The sequence below is a fragment of the Protopterus annectens genome, chromosome 6.part1 (assembly GCF_019279795.1).
Source record: "Protopterus annectens isolate FY-2018-M chromosome 6.part1, PAN1.0, whole genome shotgun sequence".
In the NCBI taxonomy this organism is placed as follows: domain Eukaryota; kingdom Metazoa; phylum Chordata; order Ceratodontiformes; family Protopteridae; genus Protopterus; species Protopterus annectens.
The window spans coordinates 343,424,895-343,449,183 of record NC_056738.1 but is presented as its reverse complement, the minus strand read 5'-3'; the positions used below and the strand labels follow the sequence as shown (position 1 = coordinate 343,449,183).

The window sequence follows — 24,289 nt, the reverse complement described above, 5'->3', positions numbered from 1 at the left end:
GCACAGGCATGTCACCTCAGCAAGGGTCAGCCTTTCACCTTACCCACAGCCAGACAAACTATGACAGCAGATGCATCGGACTATGCCTGGGGAGCACACATGGCAGGGCAGTGCATTCAGGGCAAATGGACTACAGATCAGAGGCATCTACATATCAATCAAAAAGAAATGCTAGCAGTACAGAATGCCCTAACAGCTTTCAAGGAACCTTCTACACCCAGGACAACTAATAATAAAGACGGACAATACCACAGTAATGTGGTCGACCTTGTGGAACACTGCACTGTCTTACCAGGTTCAATTACAAGCACAATTCCTGCCAGGAAAGAAAAACACATTGGCAGACGACCTAAGCAGAAACATCATGGATCCACACGAATGGAAACTAGATCCACAAGTATTTGCAATGATAGCTCAAAAATGGGGACGCCCAGACATAGATCTGTTTGCAAGCCCCCACAACCACCAACTTCAAAAATTTTGCACAAGGACCTTCCATCCACTAGCTTGGAAAGTGGACGCCCTCTCATTCACTTGGTAAACATTAACGGTGTATGCCTTCTCTCCACTACCTCTTCTAGCAAAGGTACTGCTGAAAGTCAGATTAGAGAGGCCACAAATGATACTCGTTGCACCAGACTGGCCACGCCAGCATTGGTATCCAATTTTAGGGAACATGGTCCACCATGGATTTTGCCACAAATTCCTCACTTGCTCACCCAGCGAGACAATCAGATTCTACACAGCCAGCTCAAGACTTTAAACCTGGCTGCATGGCAAATTACCTAAACAACCAGCCAACACCTTTATCCAAAGCTGTTATGGATGTCATTCTGGAGGCCAGGAAGGCCCAGCACCAGGAAAACCTATTCAGACAAATGGAAAAAAATTTGTGCCTGGAACCAGGCTAAAGGCCAAAATCCGCTTGATTCAAACATCCCTCAGATTCTACAATATTTAACTGAGATGTTACACAAAGGACTTTCCTTTTCATCTATTAAGATCCACACCTCAGCAATTTCAGCTCATTACAGTACGGATCCTCCTTTATTCTCGCATCCACTCCTAAGACAGTACCTCAGAGGGGCTAAGAACTTAAGACCGCCAAGGAGAGCTCCAACACCTACTTGGGATCTCAACTTTGTTCTGGAAAAGCTTACACTGCCGCCCTTTGAACCAGCTTTTTCAGCTGATTTAAAATTTCTTTCATGGAAAACTGCCCTACTACTAGCAATAACCTCAGCTAGAAGAGTCTCAGAGCTACAGGCACTAATGGCAGTGGAACCTTTCCTCATTTTTCATCAAGACAGAGTCTCTCTACGAACTAACCCTTCCTTTATGCTAAAGGTGGTATCCAGTGTGGCCCTAAACCAAACCATTCACTTGCCCACCTTCTTACCAAATCCCCAGAACAAAGGAGAAAGACTCCTGCACTCTTTGGACATTCACAGGCAGTTACGTTACTACTTGGATAAAACTAAGGCTTTCAGAAAAACTGACCAGCTCTTTGTAGCCTATGCTACAGGATCACAAGGAAAAGCCATCTCAAAACAGACCATTTCTAAATGGATTGGGCATTGCATACGTTTCTGCTACACCTATCATGGGAAACCGGTACCTGCTAACATTAGGTCCCACTCCACCAGGGCTACAGCTACATCAGCAGCCTTTCTCAGGGGAGTGCCAACCAAGGATATTCTGGAAGCTGCAACTTGGAGTTCAGTGCACACCTTCACCGACCACTATCACTTACCTCTATAGTCTAAGACTAGAGCTGGTTTTGCCACTGCAGTTTTGCAGGGCCTACTTGCTTCTTCTAACCCTGTTTGACTCCACCTCACATCCTTAACTTTGGGATTCAACCCAAGTGTGATGACTGCAGCAGGGTAACACGATGAACATAGTACAGTTTTGTACCTACCATAAATGTATATGTTCGAGTGTTCACCCTGCTGCAGTCCAGGTTACCCTCCCTCCATCCCCTCTGAACTAGCTGAACTTATGTCTACCACTCTATCCTATACTACCTCTGTGGTGTATTTGCTTGTGCCTAAGGGTTTTGTTTTATTTTTATATAGCTATATGTGTATATATGTGTGTGTGTGTGTGTGTGTGTGTGTGTGTGTGTGTGTATATATATATATATATATATATATCTATATATATATATATAGATATATATATATATATATATATAATTTTGCCTACCTATTTGGGGGCACCTGACATCTGGGGCAAGAAAAACTGAAGAAAATGGAGTCAGATGCCTCTTATATACCCCTGGCGCACTGACGTCAGGGAAGAAGCGACAGCGACTGATGCTGGACCAAGACTTTGGAATTCGGGCCGACTGCGGGACCGCCTGACGGCAGGATAACCCAAGTGTGATGACTGCAGCAGGGTGAACACTCGAACATCTACATTTGTGGTAGGTACAAAACTGTACTTTATAAAAGATGCAGCCGATGCCATTTTCTTCAGTCTTTCTTGCCGTGCGATGCCCGAAGCGAAAGCAGTTCGCAAGTGCCGGTTGGCCGACTCCTGAGATTTCCGAAATCGAATTTCAGAACCGAAGTCTTCAATAAAGCTAAGTACCCCGTTGGGGAAACTTTTTCTTGTTCCAGACCGATGTCAGTAAAAGTTAACAATTGTATTTCTTTTGGGAAGCAAATACCTCATAAGGACTTTCACTCTTACTGTATTCCTTGCCTAGGCCCTGACCATGACGTTACTAGTTGTCGGTTTTCTGCTAGATTCAACAAACGCACTATTAAGCGTCTGTTTGATTTTGCTTTACATTACTTTGGCTGAAGGTTTAACTACATAATGCCGTCGGAGCAACCGACGACCGGAATTTATAAAAACCGCAAAGACAAGGAAAAGGACAGGCATCCGAGGTCCAAAACCGACGAAGCCTCTTCTAGGCCAGTCGCCGATTCTCAGTGAGGCGCTTTCGCAGCCCCTGACACCCACTACCTCAGAGCCACAGGCCGCATCCGACTCCCATGTGGAGACACCTAGGCCTCTGGAAACTCAAGGTATTGGGCCTGTGGAAACTATTCACTCAGATGGGTCAGGAGCCACTGAGCAGGCATCGGCTTCTGAGGGTGTTTTCAGACCTTCACAGCTTACTATCAAGTCCACTACAGCAGCCAAGGCAAACTCAAAAACACCATTAAAGACCAGGAAACAAGTACAGCATTCTCCTGGACAGTCACCCATGCCAAAGAAACAGATGCTTAAAATGGCCGAGGACCTAATTGCTTTGATCAGGGGTTCCCATCCCCCTCCTGATAAAAGGCCTAGGCAAGGCACTGACTGACTCCTCTGACCAGGTTTCTATTTCCTCTGATTCCTTATCAGATCAGGGCTATTCTCTCCCTCCCTATGAGGACTCTGATGCAGAAGAATCTATACCTTCAGCCTCTCCACCTGTGGATTACTCTTTTGGGGAAACTTTGCACACCGTGAGGGAGCATTTCCATTGGGAGAGCCAGGATTATTCAGAATCCAAGAAAAGGCTCAGAGAATTTTATTGCCTCAGCCCAGGCCCCTGGCTATATCCCCCCTGTGCTTGATATTGTTGATGATGATTTCTCTGAATCCAGTTTGTCTCCTGATTCTTTACCCCATGCACCAGTAAAGCCAGACAGGTTATACAGGGTCCCAGACTCTCATAAATTTCTTTATAAAAACCCTGCTGCTGACCCAGAAACAATTCCTCAGGGTCCTAAAGGGGTTAAGGCTTCCACTGCAAAAAACCCTGTCCCCTCTGATAGGGATTCCAGAGCTCTGGATAGATGGAAGAAAAAAGTTTACACTTCTGCTACTTTAGCTGTAAGGGCTTTAAACTGCCAGTTTCACATGCTTAAATATCAACAGTACCTCATGTCTTTGTTAAAACAGAAAATGCTTACAAATTCAGAATGTCCTGACAATAAGGAAATGCAGGATTTATTGCATACAGCTGAACAAGTGGGAAAGCATACTCTGCAATGTGGTTTTGATTCATTAGAGGCTTCTTGCAGAGCCGCAGTTACAGGCTCTGTCATTCGAAGGCATGCTTGGTTGAAAGAACAAAGTTTACCTGAACATGTTAAAGTAAAATTATTGGATGCTCCACTACAGCATGATACTTTGTTTGGTGTTAAGGCAGAAGAGGTGTTAAAGAAAATGGAGGATAAAGCAAAATCAATGGCAGACAGTAAAGGATTTCTTACAGGTTCAACCTCCTAAATTTAGCAGAAACTGGCCTTCAAAAAATTGGTCCTTTCCGGTGTCAGACAGGCCACAAAGAGGCAGATACAGGCGCCCAAGAGGCAGATCTTAGCCCCAAGGCTCATACAGACCTAAACAATGGGGTGCTTCAGCTCCCAAAGGAGGAGATGACAAATCGCAACCTTATAGGAAACAGTCCCAATGACTTCCCTCTACTAATGCCAAGCACTTACCTTTTGGCAGCACCCTTAGGGGGAAAGCTAGCACTTTTCTCACAAAATTGGCACATGATCACCCAGGACAAATGGGTACTGAATATTGTTTCTCAGGGTTACAGGTTCCACTTTCACACCCTTCCAAAATCAAAAGGTATGCCAGACCTGCCACAAAACCAATGGGCAGAGGCACAAAAACAAATTTCTGCTCTCATGGACATGATAGCTATTCAAAGAGTACCACAGCAAACGGGGACAAGGATTTTACTCAAGACTTTTCCTGGTACCCAGAAAGGACAAAGCCTGGAGACCAATACTGGACCTGTCAATCCTAAATACTTTCCCTGATGTTCCAAAATTCAAAATGTTAACACTGCAGCAACTTCTACCCATGCTGGGCAAGAAGGCTTGGCTAGTCACATTGGACCTAAAGGAGGCATACCTGCATGTCCCAGTCAGACAATCTTGCATTAGATACCTCAGATTCATAGCTGGCCAATGCATTTCCAATTCTCTGCACTGCCCTTTGGCTTATCTACTGCGCCCAGGGTCTTCACAAAATGCCTGGCACCAGTAATTGCATTTTGCAGACAAAAAGGAATTCAAATATATCACTACTTGGACGACTGCCTTATTCAAGCAGAGAGCAAGGACATTCTTCTAAAGCATCTGGAGTTTGTAAAAAGATTACTAATTTGCCTAGGGTACACAGTAAACGAACAGAAATCAAAACTAGTGCCCTCTCAAGAGACAATATTCCTGGGTGCAAGCTTAAATACAACTGCCCAGATGGCTTATCTCATGCCATACAAACAAAAGCAACTGACTACTTCAAGAAATTGGCAACAAAAACCCACTTATCTGCAAGGAAAATCCTGCAGGCCTTGGGTTTCATGGCATCCTGCATTCTACTAATTCCATATGCCAGATTGCATATGAGGAAACTACAGTGGTATCTAAAAAGTGTTTGGACTCAGCATTGCCACAACCTGGAGACAGTAATTGCACTCATTCTCTGCCTGCAACACGAGTTTCGATGGTGGGCAGAAGCCTGTCACCACAAGAAGGGTCTTCCATTCAGTTTACCCACAACCAGACAGACACAGACAACGGATGCATCAGATTATGCCTGGAGGGCCCATATGGCAGGAAAATGTATTCAGGGCACATGGCCTGCAAACCAGATGCATCTTCACATCAATCAAAAAGAGATGGTAGCTGTTCAAAATGCCCTGACAGCTTTCAAGGACCTGCTTCATCCAGGACAGTTACTGATAAAGGCAGACAACACTACGATCATGTGGTACATAAACAAGCAGTGAGGTACACATTCCTACCCCCTCTGCAGATGAGCAATGACCTTATGGGACACAGCATTGGCTTTTCAAGTTCACCTGCAAGCACAATTCCTGCCAGGAAAAACAAATACTCTGGCAGACGAACTAAGCAGAAACCTCATGGATCCCCACGAATGGAAACTGGATCCACAAGTCTTCAGCATGATAATAAGGAAATGGGGATGCTCAGACATAGATCTATTTGCCTCCCCTCACAACTGCCAATTACAGAGATTTTGCACAAGGATTTGTCACAAGCAAGCATGGAAAGTGGACGCCCTATCCTTCAGCTGGAAAAATCTAACAGTATATGCTTTTCCCCCACTGCCTCTCCTTCCCAGGGTACTCCTAAAGGTCAGACAAGAGAAGCCAAAAATGATACTGATTGCACCAGACTGGCCACGCCAGCACTGGTACCCAATCCTAAAGAGCTTGTCTCAAGGTCCAGCATGGATATTGCCTCAGACTTTTCACTTGCTGACCCAACAAAACAATCGGATCCTGCACAGCCAACTCAGGACCTTAAATCTCGCATCATGGCGGATATTGTAGCCATTTAGAACACTCCTCTTTCAAAAGCTGTTATGGATGTTATCTTGGAGGCCAGGAGGCCCAGTACCAGAAAATCTTATGCAGAAAAATGGAAGAGATTCTGTGCTTGGAACCAGGAACAAGGCATTGACACGGGTGTAACAAATATCCCTCAGATTTTACAATACCTAACTGAGATGCTGAACAAAGGCCTTTCTTTCTCATCAATTAAGATTCATGCCTGTGCCATTTCAGCCCATTACAATACGGAACCACATATCTTTTCTCATCCTTTAATAAGGCAGTATCTCAGAGGGGCCAAAAACATTAGGCCTCCAGGGAGAGCACCAATTCCGGCCTGGGACCTCCGTTATGTTTTGGAAAATACTCACACTGCCTCCTTTCGAGCCAGCATCAACAGCTGATATAAAATTCTTATCCTGGAAAACAGCTCTGCTCCTAGCAATAACCTCTGCAAGGAGAGTCTCGGAGTTACAAGCACTCATGGCTGTGGAACTTTTCATCATTTTTCACCCAGACAGGGTTTCTCTGAGGACAAACCCTACATTTATGCCTAAGGTGGTGTCCAGTGTGGCCCTCAACCAAACCATTCACTTGCCTACCTTTTATCCAAATCCACAGAACAAGGGTGAGAAAATTCTGCATTCCTTGGACATAGGCAGTTACGCTTCTACTTGGACAGAACTAAAGCTTTCAGAAAGACTAAGCAACTTTTAGTGTCATATGCTGCAGGATCACAAGGAAAGGCTGTCTCAAAACAGACTATTTCTAAATGGATAGGCCATTGCATCCGTTTCTGCTATTTTCAACATGGCAAATCAGTGCCAAAGGGCATTAGGCCTCATTCCACCAGAGCAGCAGCCACTTCAGCAGCCTTCCTCAGAGGAGTACCAACCAAAGATATCTTAGAGGCTGCAACTTGGAGTTCAGTGCACACCTTCACAAATCACTACCACTTACGTCTTTACTCTAAGTCCAGAGCAGGTTTTGCCACTGCAGTTCTGCAGGGCCTCATAGCCTCTCCTAATCCTATTTAGCCCAGCCACCCATCCTCAGCTTTGGGATTCAACCCAAGAGTAATGACTGCAACAGTGAAACACGATGAACATAGTACAGTTGTGTACCTACCATAAATGTAGATGTTAGAGTGTATTCACTGTTGCAGTCCAGGTTACCCACCCACCATCCCCCTTTTTCTTTGCTGGGATTTATCTGCACTTCTCTATCCTATACAACCTATTTGGTGTATTTGCTTGTAGATGAAGGAAATGTTATTTTTGGGCATGCATTTTTATTGGCATATTTTTTTCAAACTACCAATTTGGGGGCACCTGACATCTGGGGCAAGAAAAACCTGAAGAAAATGGCATTGACTGCATCTTTTATACCCCTGGCGCACTGACGTCATGGAAGAGGTGACAGAAACCGACGCCGGACCTAGACTTTGGAATTCTGGCCAACTGCGGGTAGCCTGCCAGCAGGATAACCCAAGAGTAATGACTGCAACAGTGAATACACTCGAACATCTACATTTATGGTAGGTACACAACTGTACTTTACCCTCCCTCCAGCCCCCTGTTTTTCTGTTACTGTACCTCTGCTTTCCTTTACTATGCTTAAAAGCCTTTTTGTTGCATTTGCTTTTGTTTGGAGGTAATTGTGTTTTTAATAACTTGTATATAGTTTGCTCCCCATTTGGGGGGCACCTGACATCTGGGGCAAGAAAAACTGATGTAATGGTGTCGGCTGCATGTTTTATACCCCTGACGACCTGACGTCATGGAAGAAGGGACAGCAACCGACGCAGGACCCAAGACTTTGTTAATCAGGCCGACTGAGGGCAACCTGCCAGCAGATTACCCAAATGTAATGACTGCAACTGTGAATACACTCGAACATCTACATTTATAGTAAGTGTACACAACTGTACTTTGCTCCACCTGCATGGAGTTCGGACAGGCAAAGCCCCATTTCTGGAGGAGTCTGTATTTTTGGAGGCCTTTAGAGTGGGCCCGTCCATTTCCTGGGTAGTCCCCACCATTGGATTCACTTATTGACTTAGTGTCCCTGAGTGCCTGGAGGGAGCCTGATATGATGGAATCTGTACCAGAAAAGCCAATATGAGCTTGGCCCCTCCAAGGGATCAGTGGGCCATTGTGTCTGAAGTGTCAAAAGTAGTTAAGATACAGCAAGCTCCAGAGTCACAAAAGACTCTGGAGATGCAGTTGTCCACATTACGTCTATTTGCAGCTTGTGAATGCTTCTGCTTTCTAGTGCAGGTGCTGGCACTGGCATTCTCATGTGTTGCCATGCTTTGATGAGATTGTGCAATTTTGCGGACTGCTTTAAGATGTCTTATCAACAAACCTTTTGATGGCTCCTCTCTTTTTGGTCCAAAGATTAAAGACTCCTTGACCAGCAACGAACAAGATGGGAGGTGCTGTCTGCCATCTGAGTACATTATACCACACCCCAAAAGACCTTCTTTAGGAACCAAAATGGAGGTTAGAGTTTTATTTAGAAATGTGCAGTAGTCCTTTTCAGAATACTCCTTGATAAGGTTCCCTCATAGAGCAGGGGTAACCAGAATGGATGCTGCCTGTGTGGCAGAGGTAGTCTAAAGAACCAGGGCTTCTGCGCAGCTTTTTCTGGGAGGCCCTTTCAGCGTTCCTGAAAGTTTGCAAGATGTTCTGCTCTGGAGGCAATCGGGAATCCCTTGATTCTACACCCAGAAGCTTGGGAGGCCATCACCTCAGATGCATGGGTGTGAGTGTCGTATCCAGAGGTTACATGATTCCATTTTTTTTTCTTCCAAAAGAAAATGCCAAAAACCTTCTGGATGTCCCACACCATTAGAGAAGGGATGCCGTTATCATGATTCAAAAGCTGTTAACAAATAGTCATCAACGAGGTCCCACCAGAACTCTGAGGATTTGGGGTCTATTCCAGGTTCTTTTTGGTACTAAAGGAAAACAAGAACATCAGACCAGTTTTGGAGTTAAGCAAGTTAAATCCCTTTGTAAAACTGGCAGAGTTCCAGATGGTCAGGGTACTGTCCATCCGCATGCTTTTGAGGAAGCACGACTGGATGTGGTCGATCAGTCTCAAATATGCCTACCATCATATAAAAATGGAGAGGTGGTCTGGGAGATATCTGTACTTCCAGCTGGGAGCCAGTCATTACCAGTTCAGAGTGCTGTCCTTTGGTGTCTCTACCACCTCCCCATCCAGGTGTTTACCAAGTGCATGGAATGACAGTTGTAGCAGTTTGACTCAGGCTGCAGGGATTCCAGATCTTTCCTTATCTAGATGTTTAACTCCTCTCCACCTCCACAAGAGCATCCTTACTAAGGGGCTGGGATTCCCTTCTCCAGTTGTCTCTCCTTAGGGGTCACCCTGAACTATCAAAAGACCAGCCTTCTGCCAGTTCAAATAATGGCGTTCATAGGCTGTTACACACACAGTCTCAGATTGTAAGATTTCCAGTGCATAGAGTGATTGCCCCTCATACTTGGGCCACTTTAATACTTTCTGTCAGAAAACTTCCTGCTTCCCTATTTGAGTCTTCTAGGTCACATGGCTGCAGCAATTTGCATAGGTGTCATAGCCCAGTACCATATGAGGATATTGCAGTGGACATTAGCTACTCAGTGGTCTGTTTTAACCCAACCCATGGATTTTGCTATCGTTTTGATTGGAGTCTGATGTCAAATCAGGTGGCATTTGGAATCTCCCATAGTGTCTGCCTGGAGACCATTTGTTCTTCCTCACCCACACAGCATGGTCATGATGGATGCCTCCCTTCTTGGGTGGAGGGGGGGCATTTCACAAGGAAGACCATCTAAGGGACTTGGTCTTCGCTCGAGGCCAGCCTTCACAATGATGTGTTGGAGATTAGTAGTTGTCCTTGCATTGCAGACTTTTCAGGATTTCCTCCCCAAGGGTGTCATTTCAGTGCAAACTGACAATGTCTGTGGTTTGGTATCTGAACAAACAGTGGGGAACCCAGTCCAACCTTCTTTGCCAGAAGGTCATGAAAGTGTGGAAGTGGACATTTCCTCTCCGTGGTTTGAGGTAGTAACGCACATCCTGGTGAAATCAGCATTTTAAAGAACAGTCAGAGTAGGAACATCCTCCTTCCTTAATTAGTGGTACCTAAATCCTTGGGTAGCGGTTCGTATTTTCCAGAGTTGGGGCACTGCATGTTGCGATCTGTTTACTTCCCTGTCCAGCACTAAGTCCAACAGTTATTACGCCCTAGTGCCTCCACAAGGGTAGTCACCTAGTGTTGTCCTGTGTGCTCGGCCCTCTGGTCTCTTGTATGCTTAACTTCCCACTCCTCTGATAGTTTCTTCAGAAAGCTGCTCATTGCTCCTCCTTGACCCCATCAGGTGTGGTTCCCTTTTCTGTGACCTCTTCTGTGGTACCCTCCCTAGGTGCTGGATCCCATTCTGGAACTGAGCTCTCACCCCACAGACTTGGACCCACCCAACATCCGATCTCTCAAATTAATCGTATGGTTTTCCCAATTCCCTTGATGATCAAAGATCCCAAGCTCTCTGATAAAGTAGTTCTTTTTGTTCTCTTCCCAGAAACCATCTACTTGCAAGGTTTATGCTAGTAAGTGGAAGTGCTTCATTTTGTTTTCAACACCTTTGGATACATCTTGATTTCCTTGCTGATCTGATTCAATCTGGATTCAGTTATTTCATTATTTAAGTTCATTTTGCTGCTGTTCTCAAGGGAACATTCTTTTTGCAACCTCCTACTTAAAATCCTGTTCCTCCTTGGGATTTACCATTTATGCTTAACATTTTTGCTGGCCATCCCTTTGAGCATTCAGAGACCGTCTCTGAAGTTGCTGTCTTGGAAGACTGGTGTCTGTCCATTTGGGTCCCTGCTACTTCATTAAAAAGTCACATCATTGAACAGTGTTTTGGACAACCTTTCTGATTTGAGATTGCATTATGGTGGGGGTCAGGAAATATGCCCTTTCCCCACTGTAGTGCAATCTCAGAGTCGCTGTATATATAATTAGCGGGGAGGGGGGTTTCAATGATGTGCATCTTCGATGAAGTAATGTGGACCCCTGTCACTTCGGCTAGATGTGGTTCAGAACTTTAGGCCTGATGCTTAGTACATCTATATTTGGTCTTTCAAAAGACTAGGGTTCTTGTCAGAACGGATCCTGCCTTTTTGCCTTAAAGTGGTGTCAGAAACCACATTGAAGCCATTTGTTTACCAGTGTTTTTCCCCAACTTTTCAAATATGGAAGAGTATGTATTGCATTGTCTTGATGTTTACAGGCAAGTGAGTTTTATTTAGATAGAGCCAGGTTCATTAAGACATCTAACCAGCTATTTGTTTTCTTTTCTAAGGCCCATTTGGGCAAACCATTGACTTGGGCTGCTCTATCTAACTGGCTTTCTGATTGCATTTCATGGAGATATAGATTAAGAAAGTCTTTGCCGTGTAAGCTGAAGGTTCACTCTAACAAAGCTATGGTCACTTCTGCAGCCTTTTTCTTGAGAGTTTCTATTGATGGCATTTGTGCTGCGGATACTTGGATGGCTGCACCCATGTTTCTGTCTCATTACACGTGGGATTTAGTCGAGGTCTACTATTGAAGAATGTTCTGTCCTAGTACTTCTCTGGGTTGACACGTGGCTGGGAACTCTGTGTCACAGGTTGATTCTGGACAGAATAGGCAACATCAGATTAAGTTATGCACTTACTGTAATGCTGGATCCATGTTGTCTACTTCTGTTCAGTTCAGCCATGCCTTCTTCCCTTCCTGTGTTTCTCCTGAACATTGGACTGACAAGTTCTGCAGGCATCTCTGCTCCCTGCCTTCCTATTGTGGTCATTTGTCTGTGGTATTAGAAGGTTACAGTTAGTCTGCCCCTCTCCACAAAACTCTATCTGAGGCAGCTGTAGAGAGAGCAGGGTACAATGGGTAGAATAATCAGAACTTGGGGGAGGGGGCTAAAGTCTTTGGGAATGGCCAACATCTTGTCCGATAACCCACAGGTTGAACTGGATGGAAACAGACAACACATGATCTATTGTTATAGCTGGTACATAACCTTTGATCTGAAGTTGTTTTCATTTGATCTTCAACCTGAGAACACTGATCCAGTATGGATCTGACTGACGCATTTCTCCAGCATCGGTTCCAAGCTTCTCCCCTATCCATAATGTCCCTGTCGCCCTCCTGCCACCAAATCTCGTTTGCCACCCATACCTTCAGCATCATGGTCTGTTAGCTCCAAGTTCCTGGTAAGTGAAATATAGACCTCCAGGATGGGTACTACCATGTCAGAATGGACAGGTGCTCTGAGGTTCCTCCGCTTCCTGCAGAGCGCAATCATTACCAGTTCAGTGCACTCCCCTTTGGTCTCACCACCATCCCCAGGGTGTTCACTAAAGTGATGGCAGTGGTGGCGGCTCCAGCTGCAGGGTTTCCAGGTCGTCTTATACCTGGAGGATTGGCTCTTTTATGCTCCCTCCAGGCATCAGATCTGTTAAGCCATTGATCTCCTTCTCCAGACTGCCCACCAGCTAGGTATAACCATAAATCTCAACAATTCCCAAATGGATCCATTTCAAGTTCTCAACTTCATTGGGATTCAGTTAGGTAGCACCCAGAGCAAGATTTTCCTAACTCCGGACAGACTTCAGTCCCTCAAACAATATGTATTGTACATTGTTCAGACCCAATACTCTCCTGCGGAGTCTGTTCTTTGGGCATTGGGATCCATGGCGGCTGCGATTACACTGATCCTCATGGCTTCCATGTATATGAGGGTTCTCCAGTGGACCCTAGCGGTTCAGTGGTCCTTGCTAGATCTTCTATTATCTCATCCAATTCATTTATCTCGGGCTTGCAGGGATTCACTTCTCTGGTGGCCTCAGTCCCTGGGTGATCATCTGGGTCGTCCGTTAATCTTTCCTGCCTAGATAACCACAGTGACCACAGACGCTTCCCTGCTTGGGGGGTATTGCATGGGAAGGACAGTCCAAGGTATGTGGTCTTCCTTGGAGACCAATCTGCATAGCAACGTCTTTGAGATGAGGACTGTGCTGTTGGCATTGCAATCTCTTCAGGCCCATCTTCCCCAAGGGACACTTGCCATCCAGACAGACATGTCCGTAGTCTGGTACATCAACAAACAGGAGGGAACCAGGTCTAACCTCCTTTGTCGCCAAGTCATGACATTGTGGGAGTGGGCAATCTCCTCCAGCTGTTTTGTTGTGGCATCGCACATTCCAGTGCGGTCCAACATTTTGGCAGATAGGCTCAGCAGATCTATTCTGATGCCTTGCCAGTGGTCTCTGAGTCCTTCAGTAACGGAATAGATCTTTCTAAAGTGGGGTTGGCCTTGCTGCAAACTCCTTCCAATGCGAAGTGCAGCAAGTTTTTCGCTCTGAAACCCCTTCTAGGGGAGTTCACCCCAGGGACACTCTAGTTCATGCTTGGCCCTCTAGTCTTTTGTATGCTTATCCTCCTCTACCTCTGATCCCGAAATTCATTCAGAAAGCTCAATGGCTGGGGAGCTTAGTGATCCTCATTGCCCCCTTCTGGTCTTGCCGAGTTTGGTTCTCTTATCTGTGGTCTCATGGGGTGTGTCCTCCTTGGATATTAGATCTGGTTCCGGATCTGATTTTGCATCCCTCAGGGATCCCACACCCAGATCTAGTCAGTCTGAAGCTCATGGCTTGGCTGCTCCAATTCCAGTGATAGCTAGGACTCCCGGGCTGTCTTCTCCTGTTAAGAAGATTTTGGTAGGGGCTCTCAAATCCTCCACTAGGAAGCTTTATTCCAGTAAGTGGAAACATTTCTCTATATGGGCTTCTCAGCACGATTTGGACCCCTTCTCTGCTCCAGTCCCTTCCATTTTCGGATCTTACTCTAGTCCTGCAAGCTTTGGTTTCTTCTCCTTTTGAACCAGCAGCTACAGTGTATTTGCAGTTCCTGTCTTGGAAGACAGCCTTTCTGGTCGCCATTACTTCAGCTAAAAGGGTATTGGAGATTCAGGCCTTATCTGTCAAGCCCCTTGTGTGGTGTTTCACAAAGACAGGGTTTCCTTACAGACAAACCCTTTTCTTCCGAAGGTGGCTTCAGAATCGAACGTCAACCAGGTCATCAATCTCCCTGTTTTCTTTCCGTATTTCCAGAATAAGGGAGAGTATAAATTGCATTTGCTTGATGTTCATAGGCAACTACGATTCTATTTGCATAGAACAAAGTCCTTTTGCAAGTCTGATCACCTTTGAGGATGAGAGGTATGCGACTCTTGTCCATTTGTCTGCTGTTAGTCTTAACAAGTCACTCAACTTACTTCACCAGACAGCACCTCTGAGTCGGTCCTGAATAGAGGCAGTTTTTCCTAGTGTGGTTATACGGGTAACTCATTCTATTCCTGTTATCTTGTTAACATTTGTGAAGTGGCTGATGTATTTGTATTTGCTTGTTTGATTCTGATTGCTGTGAAAAAGTTTAAGATTTAAGCACAAGTGCTTTATGAGCAGATATTAATTCAGAAATGTTTCTTGTAGGAAGAGCTTTATTGGTGCACCCAGTCACAGAACAAGGGGCTAGAGGGGTTCAAGTATATTTACCTGGTAATGGAGAGGTAAGTGCTCCCCTTTACAAGTTGTTAAACTGAACTTGTAATTAGAATGACATTATACAATTTTTGTAGTAGTATGATCCAAGAATGAAAAGTCTCACCACTTGTCATAAATCCTATATTTGACAGTGCTGTATAGATTAATGCTTCTAATTGACAAGCGTTTGTACACCATTGCTAAGAACACTTTTTCTGCATTTGAGACATTGCAATGCTTTCAGCCCCACTAATATATTTTTAATTGCCATATTTAATTGTTTTGTAGAAGCTGATGACAGTGTGAAACCAGCAGTGCCACAAAACTCTGCAGCACCATGCTCTTATTGCTTAATTGAGGGAAATGAGGCAGAATAGGGCTTCACCACGTAGTTCAGATGCTTGTCTGTATTTCTGAAGTTCACACTTATTTCACTTTGGTGTAGTCCTGAATGATTAAGCACCTGTTGAACAGACATAGTTATTGTAATTGTTCTTCGTGTCTAGATCACATGGTGATGGCTTTGTCTGTGACCCTCCCCCAACCAGATACGCACTTACCTATACATATTAGACATGGGGGAAGGCTTGGAAGAAACTGCAGAGGAAGCCTGGATCTTTGTTGTAGAGGCCTTGTGCAGAAGGTAGTGGTTTTGAATTTGTAAGGACCCGCTCAACATAAATTCCTGCATTGTGTAGTCCTCGTGTTCGATGTGTTTCTCCCATTAATGCAAGTAGTGATGATTCACACTGGATTTAGGAGCTTATGCTCAGCCTCAATCTCTTAAGATGTTCTGTTTGCAGAATTTGGATCTTTATAAACTTTCACTGTAAAGCAGGCATGGTTTTGAGGGTAAAGAAAGCAAAGTCTAAGTGTTCTTGAGGATGACCTATCACCTGGAGACCTGGATCTGAACTGGTGCACTCTGATTTACTTGGGAGGAGAGCAAATATAAATAACTGTTGCAAGTATCAGCAGCTTGGCCTGACTGCCAGGAAGAATACAAAAAAAACTCTGTTAAGTAACAATTTAAAAATAGAGTTGCAGTCTTTTAACAACTGACAGATATTTCTAAAAAATAAATAAAATTCCAAGTGGTTGGCACCACAGTCTTAGCAGCTGACATCACTCCTAGAGGCTTGAGGGTTTTTGTAAACCCCAGCATAAGTAATCCTGATGGATTGTTTCTGAACAAATGGATACCAGTACAACAGGCTTCATTGATGTCCGGGTTCTAATAAATTTTTATGACAGGAAGATAAAACAGCAGTAGAGGATTATGAATTATTGTAGTAATGCTGTCTCTAGTTTTCAAAGTCTTAAAAGCTAAAGCTGCTCTCTATTTTTATAATTTTTACAAAAACATGGCATCACTAAAGGAATTACGAGAAATGCGAAATCTGCATTACTATAAAAAACACAGACAATTTTCTTGGCAATGTTATAAAAAAGTGGATCACTTCACACAAGACTGCCGATTATTCAGTATCAAAAACTGTTCATATAAAAGAAAAAAATGCCAAAGAAGCAGGGCATTCTATATTTCACCAGTCGTCTGAAACTGAGAAATTGTGTCATCTCCCACTACGAAGAGAGAGCACAGGAATTCTCAACCCCTTTATTAAGCATTAACAAGAGTGTTGCAAGCATGAGAGAGATCTTGTTTCAAAAACTAATGGACAAACAAATGAGCAAACCATTCTTGATTCTGAGCAGTTGGTGCATAACTTGGCTTCATACAGCTTTAATAGCCATAAATTGCACCTGTTAAGTTGTACAGTTTATTCCATTTTTGTTGTCTGAACATCAACTAATGCAAAATGTAAAATCTTTTTGTAGGAAAATTAATTTAAAACTTTTGTAGAAAAGAATTGGGTGTTAGCCAGCAAGATAATACTGAATGTTATGACTTGGCAAGTCTATTTTTTGTGTACCTTTAAACAGTTTCTACTTTTGAGAAAAGCCATATTGAAAAATGTACATTTTGGTTCTAGACTCACCAGAAGGAAGGCAGCTTAACAGTAAAAGAAAGAAAACCGTTTCTGTTTTTCCATAAAGCTAATAAACTAAAAAAAAACTGTCCCCATAGCTAGTAAAGGTGCATTGTGGTATTGAATGCTACAGATTGCACCCATGACATATAATTTCAATTACAGGATGGTAGAATTTACCAAAAAAAAGGTATTGGATCCCACTTAAGTTTAAGATGTATTGATTTCTTTATACATATGGCTGTGGAAGAAGGGATTATTAATGATAAAACTGCATGCAAGGTTACAGTTACAAATCCAGAAGCGCAGTATTTTTAACCCGACTAATAAAAGAGAAATAATGAAAAACTTCAAGGAGACCCATTGTTTCTTGCTTGACATGGCTCTCAAATAGCACCATTGTCTGAATTCCTGACCCACTTGCCTCATTTGTTTAAAGCAATACGAGCCAGAACTAGAGAGACCACAGAGGTTTTACAACTAATGGATGATACTAAACTCTAACTGGCATACCATGTACGTCAGATGTTAAATACTACTAAAAATGTTACTTTGTATAGACTAACTAGATTGCGTTTTCTCCATCTTACTGTATGTGTATACTATTGTACTAATTACTGTATTTTGCTTATATTTCTGTGGAGCTTTTCTCTCTGGGCCTCCACTGAAAATGGGCTTCTGGCCCAGTCAGACATTCCCGGTAAATAAATGTAAATAAATAAAATCATTGTACACACTGGACTATATGAAGAGACATGACTGTGCTCTCACATTGTGTCACAGGCAGATGTAAGGCTAACTTTAAGCAGCTTTCTTTCTCCAAAGATGATGCCACAATACAAAGAAAAAATGATGGACTTTAACTGGCTTAGCTTCTGGTGTCAGTCCAAAGAGATCCAATATCTGTCGGCCTGGGAAGATATGGTCGACAGGCCATGCTGCTTTGCCAGAGATGGTTGCTTTCAAGTACTGGCAAAGGCATTAGCCACCCCCATTGTGCCTTTTTTTAGGCAGTGTCAAAATAACCAATGTCCCAGCATAACAAAATCCTTGGTAGATAAACTCAGGGTCCTGCTGTTTAATGCTAGGAGTCTAAACTAGAAACTGCACTCACTGGAAGCACTGCTGACATCTGTGCAGTCACCAAGACATGGTTCATAGGCACGGAAAGCACCCCAGCCATGCAGGGCTACAATGATTTCTACACAGTCAGACCACAAACTGAGCTTGAAAGAACCAGAGGAGGAAGAGGTGTATCCATCTTCATTAAGAATAAGTACACCTCAAGACTATTCACAGTAAAAGCCCCTTACCACATCATAGCTAGCTATAGGTCCCCCACTGTGAAACAGGAAAATCATACATCGTACCTGGGCTTAGTAGAGTCACTTGCCATACAGCCTAACACCCTATTCACGTGTGATTTTAATTATCATGGTGGTGCTGCGGTAGCATTGTCACCTCACAGTTAGACGTTGCCCGTTCGATTCTCAGTTAGAGCGTCTTCTGTGTAGCGACGTGTGAATGGGCGTTCCTTTGTTGAAGGTTGTGCGTTAGGCCCGGCAAGCCAGTACATAAAAATCTACTGCCAATCATTAGCGGACCGGAGTTCCGCTGTGGTGACCTCTAACCGGGAAAAGCCGAAAGAGACAAAAAAACCATTGACTGGGAAACCTGCACTAACACAAACATGTTGGCTCAGTGGCTTTTGGAGTTTATCAGTGCAAATGCTTTGGAACAGCTAGTCAGCACACCCATAAAAGACTCAAATGTTATGGACATATAGTATTCACTAACATGAGAGAGCAAAGGTGCAGCAGCCAAGTTCATAAAATGTCAAGGATCGTGAATGACAGAGGAATACCAAAGAAACTGAGAAGTAAGGTGCAAAACGCTGATGCTGACCAGTGCTTCTGTAGGGTACTGAGATCTGGGCAATGAAAATAGGGCAGATGAGGAACCCTGAGGTGATGTAGATGAAGTGCCTAAGACAAGGCAGTAGGATGCAGACTGAGAGACAGAAGAAATGAGGGCATTAGAGCAGAAGCCAGAACAGCCCCATTTCTAGAGAAGATCAATAAAAGATTACTTTGATTTGGTCACACTTGCAGGAAGTTTGAAGATTTGGGGGAGGGTAGGAAGAAAAGGCAGGAGGAAGCAGATAATCGTAGTTGATGCTGCAGTACTAACTCTTGGGACTTCTATGACCAGCCCAAATACCAGAGTTTTTCACCATTCCCCTGTTGGCAGAAGTCCTTGCTGTCTGACATCAGGAAGTATGTGGTAAAAAGGTTGTCAGCCAGTGCCATCTTGCATTTCTTTCTTGCCATGTCAGTCTGATGCACAGGGCTGCTTATGAGCATCGTCGGTATGTACGTCAGTTTGAATTAAGAGCATTCAGCCAAGTATCCAGTTAGGGGACTTTTTTATCTTCAAATGTGTTTAGGTGTTGGATGTTTAAGAAGTTAAGAATTGATGTTCTTTGTGTTTCACTGTTGCAGTCCATTACATTTGGGTAATCTGCTGGCAGGTTGCCCTCAGTCGGCCTGAATTCCAAAGTCTTGGGTCCTGCTTCGGTTGCTGTCTCCTCTTCCATGACGTCAGGTCATCAGGGGTATAAAACATGCAGCCGATGACATTTTCTTTAGTCTTTCTTGCCACGCCCTGCCCGAAGCAGAAGCATTTCGCAAGTGCCGGTCAGCCGACTACTGAAATATTTGAGTTTGAGATTCAGAACCGAAGTCTTCACTAAAGCCAAGTACCCCATTGGGGAAACTTTTTTTTCTTGCTTTTTACCGATGTCATAATTGTATTACTTGTGGGAAGCAAATACCTCATAAGGATTTCCATTTATACTGTATTCCTTGCCTAGGCCGTGATCACAACGTGCCTGGCTGTTGGTTTTGTGCTAGATTTAACCAACGCACTATTAAGCGTCTGTATATTTTGGCATCAAAGTATTTTGGAAACAGATTTAACTACCCAGAAATGTCGGATAGCAGTCCGACTACCGGAGTACATAAAAAACGCAAAGAAAAGGACAGAGAAAGGCAGTAGAGATCCAAAACAGATGAAGCTTCTCCTAAGCCAGTCACTGGTTCGCTGGTACTCAGGGAGGCGCTTTCGCAGCCCCTGATACCTACTACCTTTGAGTCGCAGGCCTCTACCGATGACCATGTGGAGTCCGGCATGCCGCAAGATACTTAAGGTATTGGACCGACGGATGTATCTCCCTCGGATGGGTCTGGAGCCGCTGAGCAGGCACTGGCTTCTGAGGGTGTATTCAGACCTCAACATTTGTATATCAAACCGACAACAGCTGCAAAACCAAAGACAAAAGCAACTTCTAAAACTAAAAAACTGATGCATGAGCCACATGCACAGGCCTCTATGCCTAAAAAACAGATGATCAAAAAGGCTGAAGACCTTATTACCTTGATCAGGGGTACCCATCCCCCTCCTGATAAGAGGCCTAGGCAAGTCACTGATTATGAATCCTCAGATCAGGTTTCCATTTCTTCAGATTCCTCTTCTGATCAGGAATTATCTATACCTCCCTATGAGGATTCTGATGCTGAGGAGTCTATTCCATCTGCATCTCCTCCTGAGGATTATTCATTTGGAGAAACCTTGCATACTTTGAGGGAGCATTTTCACTGGGAGAGTCAATATTTTTCAGAATCAAAAAAGAGGCTCAGGGATTTCCTTCTCCCTCAGCACAGGCCTTTAGCCATTCCCCCTGTTTTGGACATTGTGGATGATGTGTTTTTGGAGTCTAGCTTGTCCCCTGACTCCTTACCTCCAGCTCCCAGTAAGCCTGACAGATATTAGAGGGTCCCTGACTCACATAAATTTTTATTTAGAAACCTTGCTGCTGATCCTGAAACTATTTCACAGGGTCCAAAGGGAGTTAAGGCCTCAATAGCAAAAAATCCTGCCCCCTCTGACAGAGATTCAAGGGCACTGGACAGATGGGGAAAAAAAGGTTTTATACATCTGCAACCTTTGCAATCAGGGCCTTAAACTGTCAATTTCATATGCTTAAGTACCAGCAACATGTTATGGGATTGCTGAAACAGAAAATGATGTTGATTTCAGAATGTGCAGAAAATAAAGAATTGCAGGAATTATTGCATGCAGCTGAACAAGTTGGAAAGCATACTTTGCAATGTGGTTTTGATTCCTTAGAGGCCTCCTTCAGGGCCGCAGTTACTGGATCTGTGATTAGGAGGCATGCCTGGGTAAAGGAACAAAATTTACCTGATCATGTTAAAGCTAAATTGCTAGATGCACCTTTACAGCATGATTCTCTGTTTGGTATTAAGGCAGAAGAAGTGTTAAAGAAAATGGAAGACAAAGCTAAGTTTATGCAAACTGTTAAAGATTTCTTACAAGTGCAGCCACCAAGATTCAGGAGACACTGTCCTTTCCTGTGTCAGAGCTCAAAGGGGCAAATCCAGACGCCCTAAGGGTTCCAGATACCAGGCGCAAGATTCATACAGGTCAAAGCAATGGGGCGCTTCCACCTCCAAATCTGGAGGAGATAAAGCGCAAACCTACAGAAAGCAATCCCAATTACTTCCCTCTGCTTTCACCAAGCACTTATCTTTTGGCAGCACCCATAGGGGGAAAATTAGCACTTTTTGCTCAAAATTGGCAGTTAATAACCCAGGACAAGTGGGTACTAAACATCGTATCACAGGGATACAGATTCCATTTCCACACTCTGCCAATGGCAAATGGTTGGCCAGATCTGCCAAAAAATCAATGGGCAGAAGCACAGAAACAGGTTATGTCCCTCATGTATATGGGGGCCATTCAGACAGTACCAGAACAGGAAAAAGGACAAGGTTTTTACTCGACTGTTCTTGGTACCCAGAAAGGACAAGGCCTGGTGGCCAATACTGGATTTATCGATTTTGAACACATACCTGGACATTCCAAAATTCAAAATGCTGTCTTTGCAGCAGCTTCTGCCCATGCTGGGCAAGAATGCTTGGCTGGTGACTTTAGACCTAAAAGAGGCATACCTGCATGCCCCAATAAGACAATCGTGCAGAAGATGCCTCATATTCAAGGCTAGCTTAATACATTACCAATTCTCTGCACTGCCCTTTGGCTTATCTACTGTGCCCAGGCTCTTTACAAAGTGCCTGACACCAGTAATTGCATTTTGCAGACAAAAGAAGTATACAAATATATCCTTAATTTGACGACTCTCTCATTCAAGCAGAGAACAAGGACATTCTTCTTCGACACCTGGAGTTTGTGAAAAGGCTTCTAACATGCCTAGGGTACACAATAAACTAAAAGAAATCATGACTGGTACCCTCTCAAAAGATGCTTGAATACAACTGCCCAGATGGCTTACCTCACGCCAGACAAACAAAGGCAACTGACTACTTACTTCAAACTGATGGCAACAAAAACCCAGTCTTCTGCAAGACAAATTCTGCAGGCTCTGGGCTTCATGGCATCCTGCATACTATTGATTCCATATGCAAGACTGCATATGAGGAAACTTCAATGGTACCTAAAAAGTTTATGGAGTCAGTATTCTCACAGTCTGGAAACAATGATTCCTCTCATTCCCTGCCTGCAACAGGAGTTTCTGTGGTGGGCAAAGGCATGTCACCAAAACATAGACGGCCATTCACTCTACCCCCTGCCAGCCAACCCATGACAACAGACTCATCAGATTATGCCTGGGTGACCCACATAGCAGGAAGATGCATTCAGGGCATATGGTCACCAAAACAAATGCATCTGCATATCAACCAGAAAGAGATGCTAGCTGTTCAAAATGCCCTAACAGCCTCAAAGGACTTATTTCATCCAGGACAACTACTGATAAAGACGGACAGCACCACAGTCATGTGGTATATAAACATGCAAGGGGGCACACACACATACCTCTTCTGCAGATTAGCCATGACACTGTGGAACACAGCTTTGACCTACCAAATACATCTTCAAGCTCAATTCCTGCCAGGAAAACAAAACACACTGGCAGACGATTTAAGCAGAAACCTTATGGACCCTCACGAGTGGAAACTAAATCCACAAGTCTTCAGCATAACAGAGAAATGGGGAGCCCAGACATAGATCTATTTGCCTCTCCTCAAAATTATCAATTGAAAAAATTCTGAACAAGGACTTATCACAGACAAGCATGGAAAGTAGACGCTCTATCCTTTAGTTGGAAAAACCTATCAGTTTACGCCTTTCCTCCTCTGCCTCTTCTCCCCAAGGTCCTCCTAAAAGTCAGACAAGAGAAACCAAAGATGATACTAATTGCCCCGGACTGGCCCCGCCAATACTGGTACCCACTCCTAAGGAACTTGTCTCAATACCCAGCTTGAACCTTGCCTCAAAGACCACAACTACTGTCCCAGCAAAACAATCCAAATCCTGCACAATCAACTACAGACTCTGAACCTGGCAGCATGGCTGATCATGTAGTCATACAAACACCTCTCAGTAAAGCTGTGATGGATGTCATTTTGGAAGCCAGAAGGCCTAGTACTAGAAAATCTTATGCTGACAAATGGAAGAGATTCTGTGCTTGGAATCAAGCACAAGGAACTGATACAGCAGAACCAAATATTCCTCAGATATTGCAATACTTAACTGAGATGCTTGACAAAGGCCTATCTTTCTCATCAATTAAAATCCATGCCTCTGCCATTTCGGCTCATTACAATACAGAGCCACCAATCTTTTCTCATTCTTTACCAAAGCAGTATCTTAGAGGAGCCAAAAATTTAAGGCCTCCTAGAAGATCACCATTGCCTGCATGGGACCTCAATTATGTGTTGGAAAAGCTCACCCTGCCTCCATTTGAACCAGCTGCTACCGCTGATATAAAGTTCTTATCATGGAAAACAGCTCTGCTTCTAGCAATTACTTCAGCAAGAAGAATTTCAGAGCTACAGGCCGTCATGGCTATAGAGCCTTTTATCATATTTTACCCAGACAGGGTATCCCTGAAGACAAATCCTACTTTTATGCCTAAGGTGGTTTCCAGTGTGGCTCTTAACCAAACAATTCATCTGCCAACCTTTTATCCAAATCCACAGAACAAGGGGGAGAGAATTCTGCATTCCTTGGACGTACACAGACAACTAAGATTCTACTTAAGCAGGACTAAAGCTGTAAGAAAAACTGAGCAATTACTAGTAACATATGCTGCAGGAGCAGAGGGCAAGGCTATTTCAAAGCAGACAATTTCAAAGTGGATAAGCCACTGCATCCGTTTCTGCTACTTACACCATGGTAAACTGTGCCCAAGGGCATTAGGTCTCATTCCACCAGAGCTGCGGCTACTTCAGCAGTCTTTCTAAGGTGAGTACCAACCAAAGACATT

The 24,289-nt window shown here is 43.9% G+C and overlaps 1 protein-coding gene across 1 annotated transcript in view; it reads left to right on the top strand.

Annotated features, from left to right (window-relative positions):
- The window catches only part of LOC122805289 (neutral alpha-glucosidase AB-like), a 270,885-nt gene that overhangs the window by 155,509 nt on the left and 91,087 nt on the right, over positions 1–24,289 (top strand). Inside the window, exon 4 of the mRNA XM_044075376.1 lies at positions 14,882–14,958. Coding sequence (XP_043931311.1) covers positions 14,882–14,958 — 77 coding nt within the window. The remainder of the gene's footprint in view (positions 1–14,881; positions 14,959–24,289) is intronic.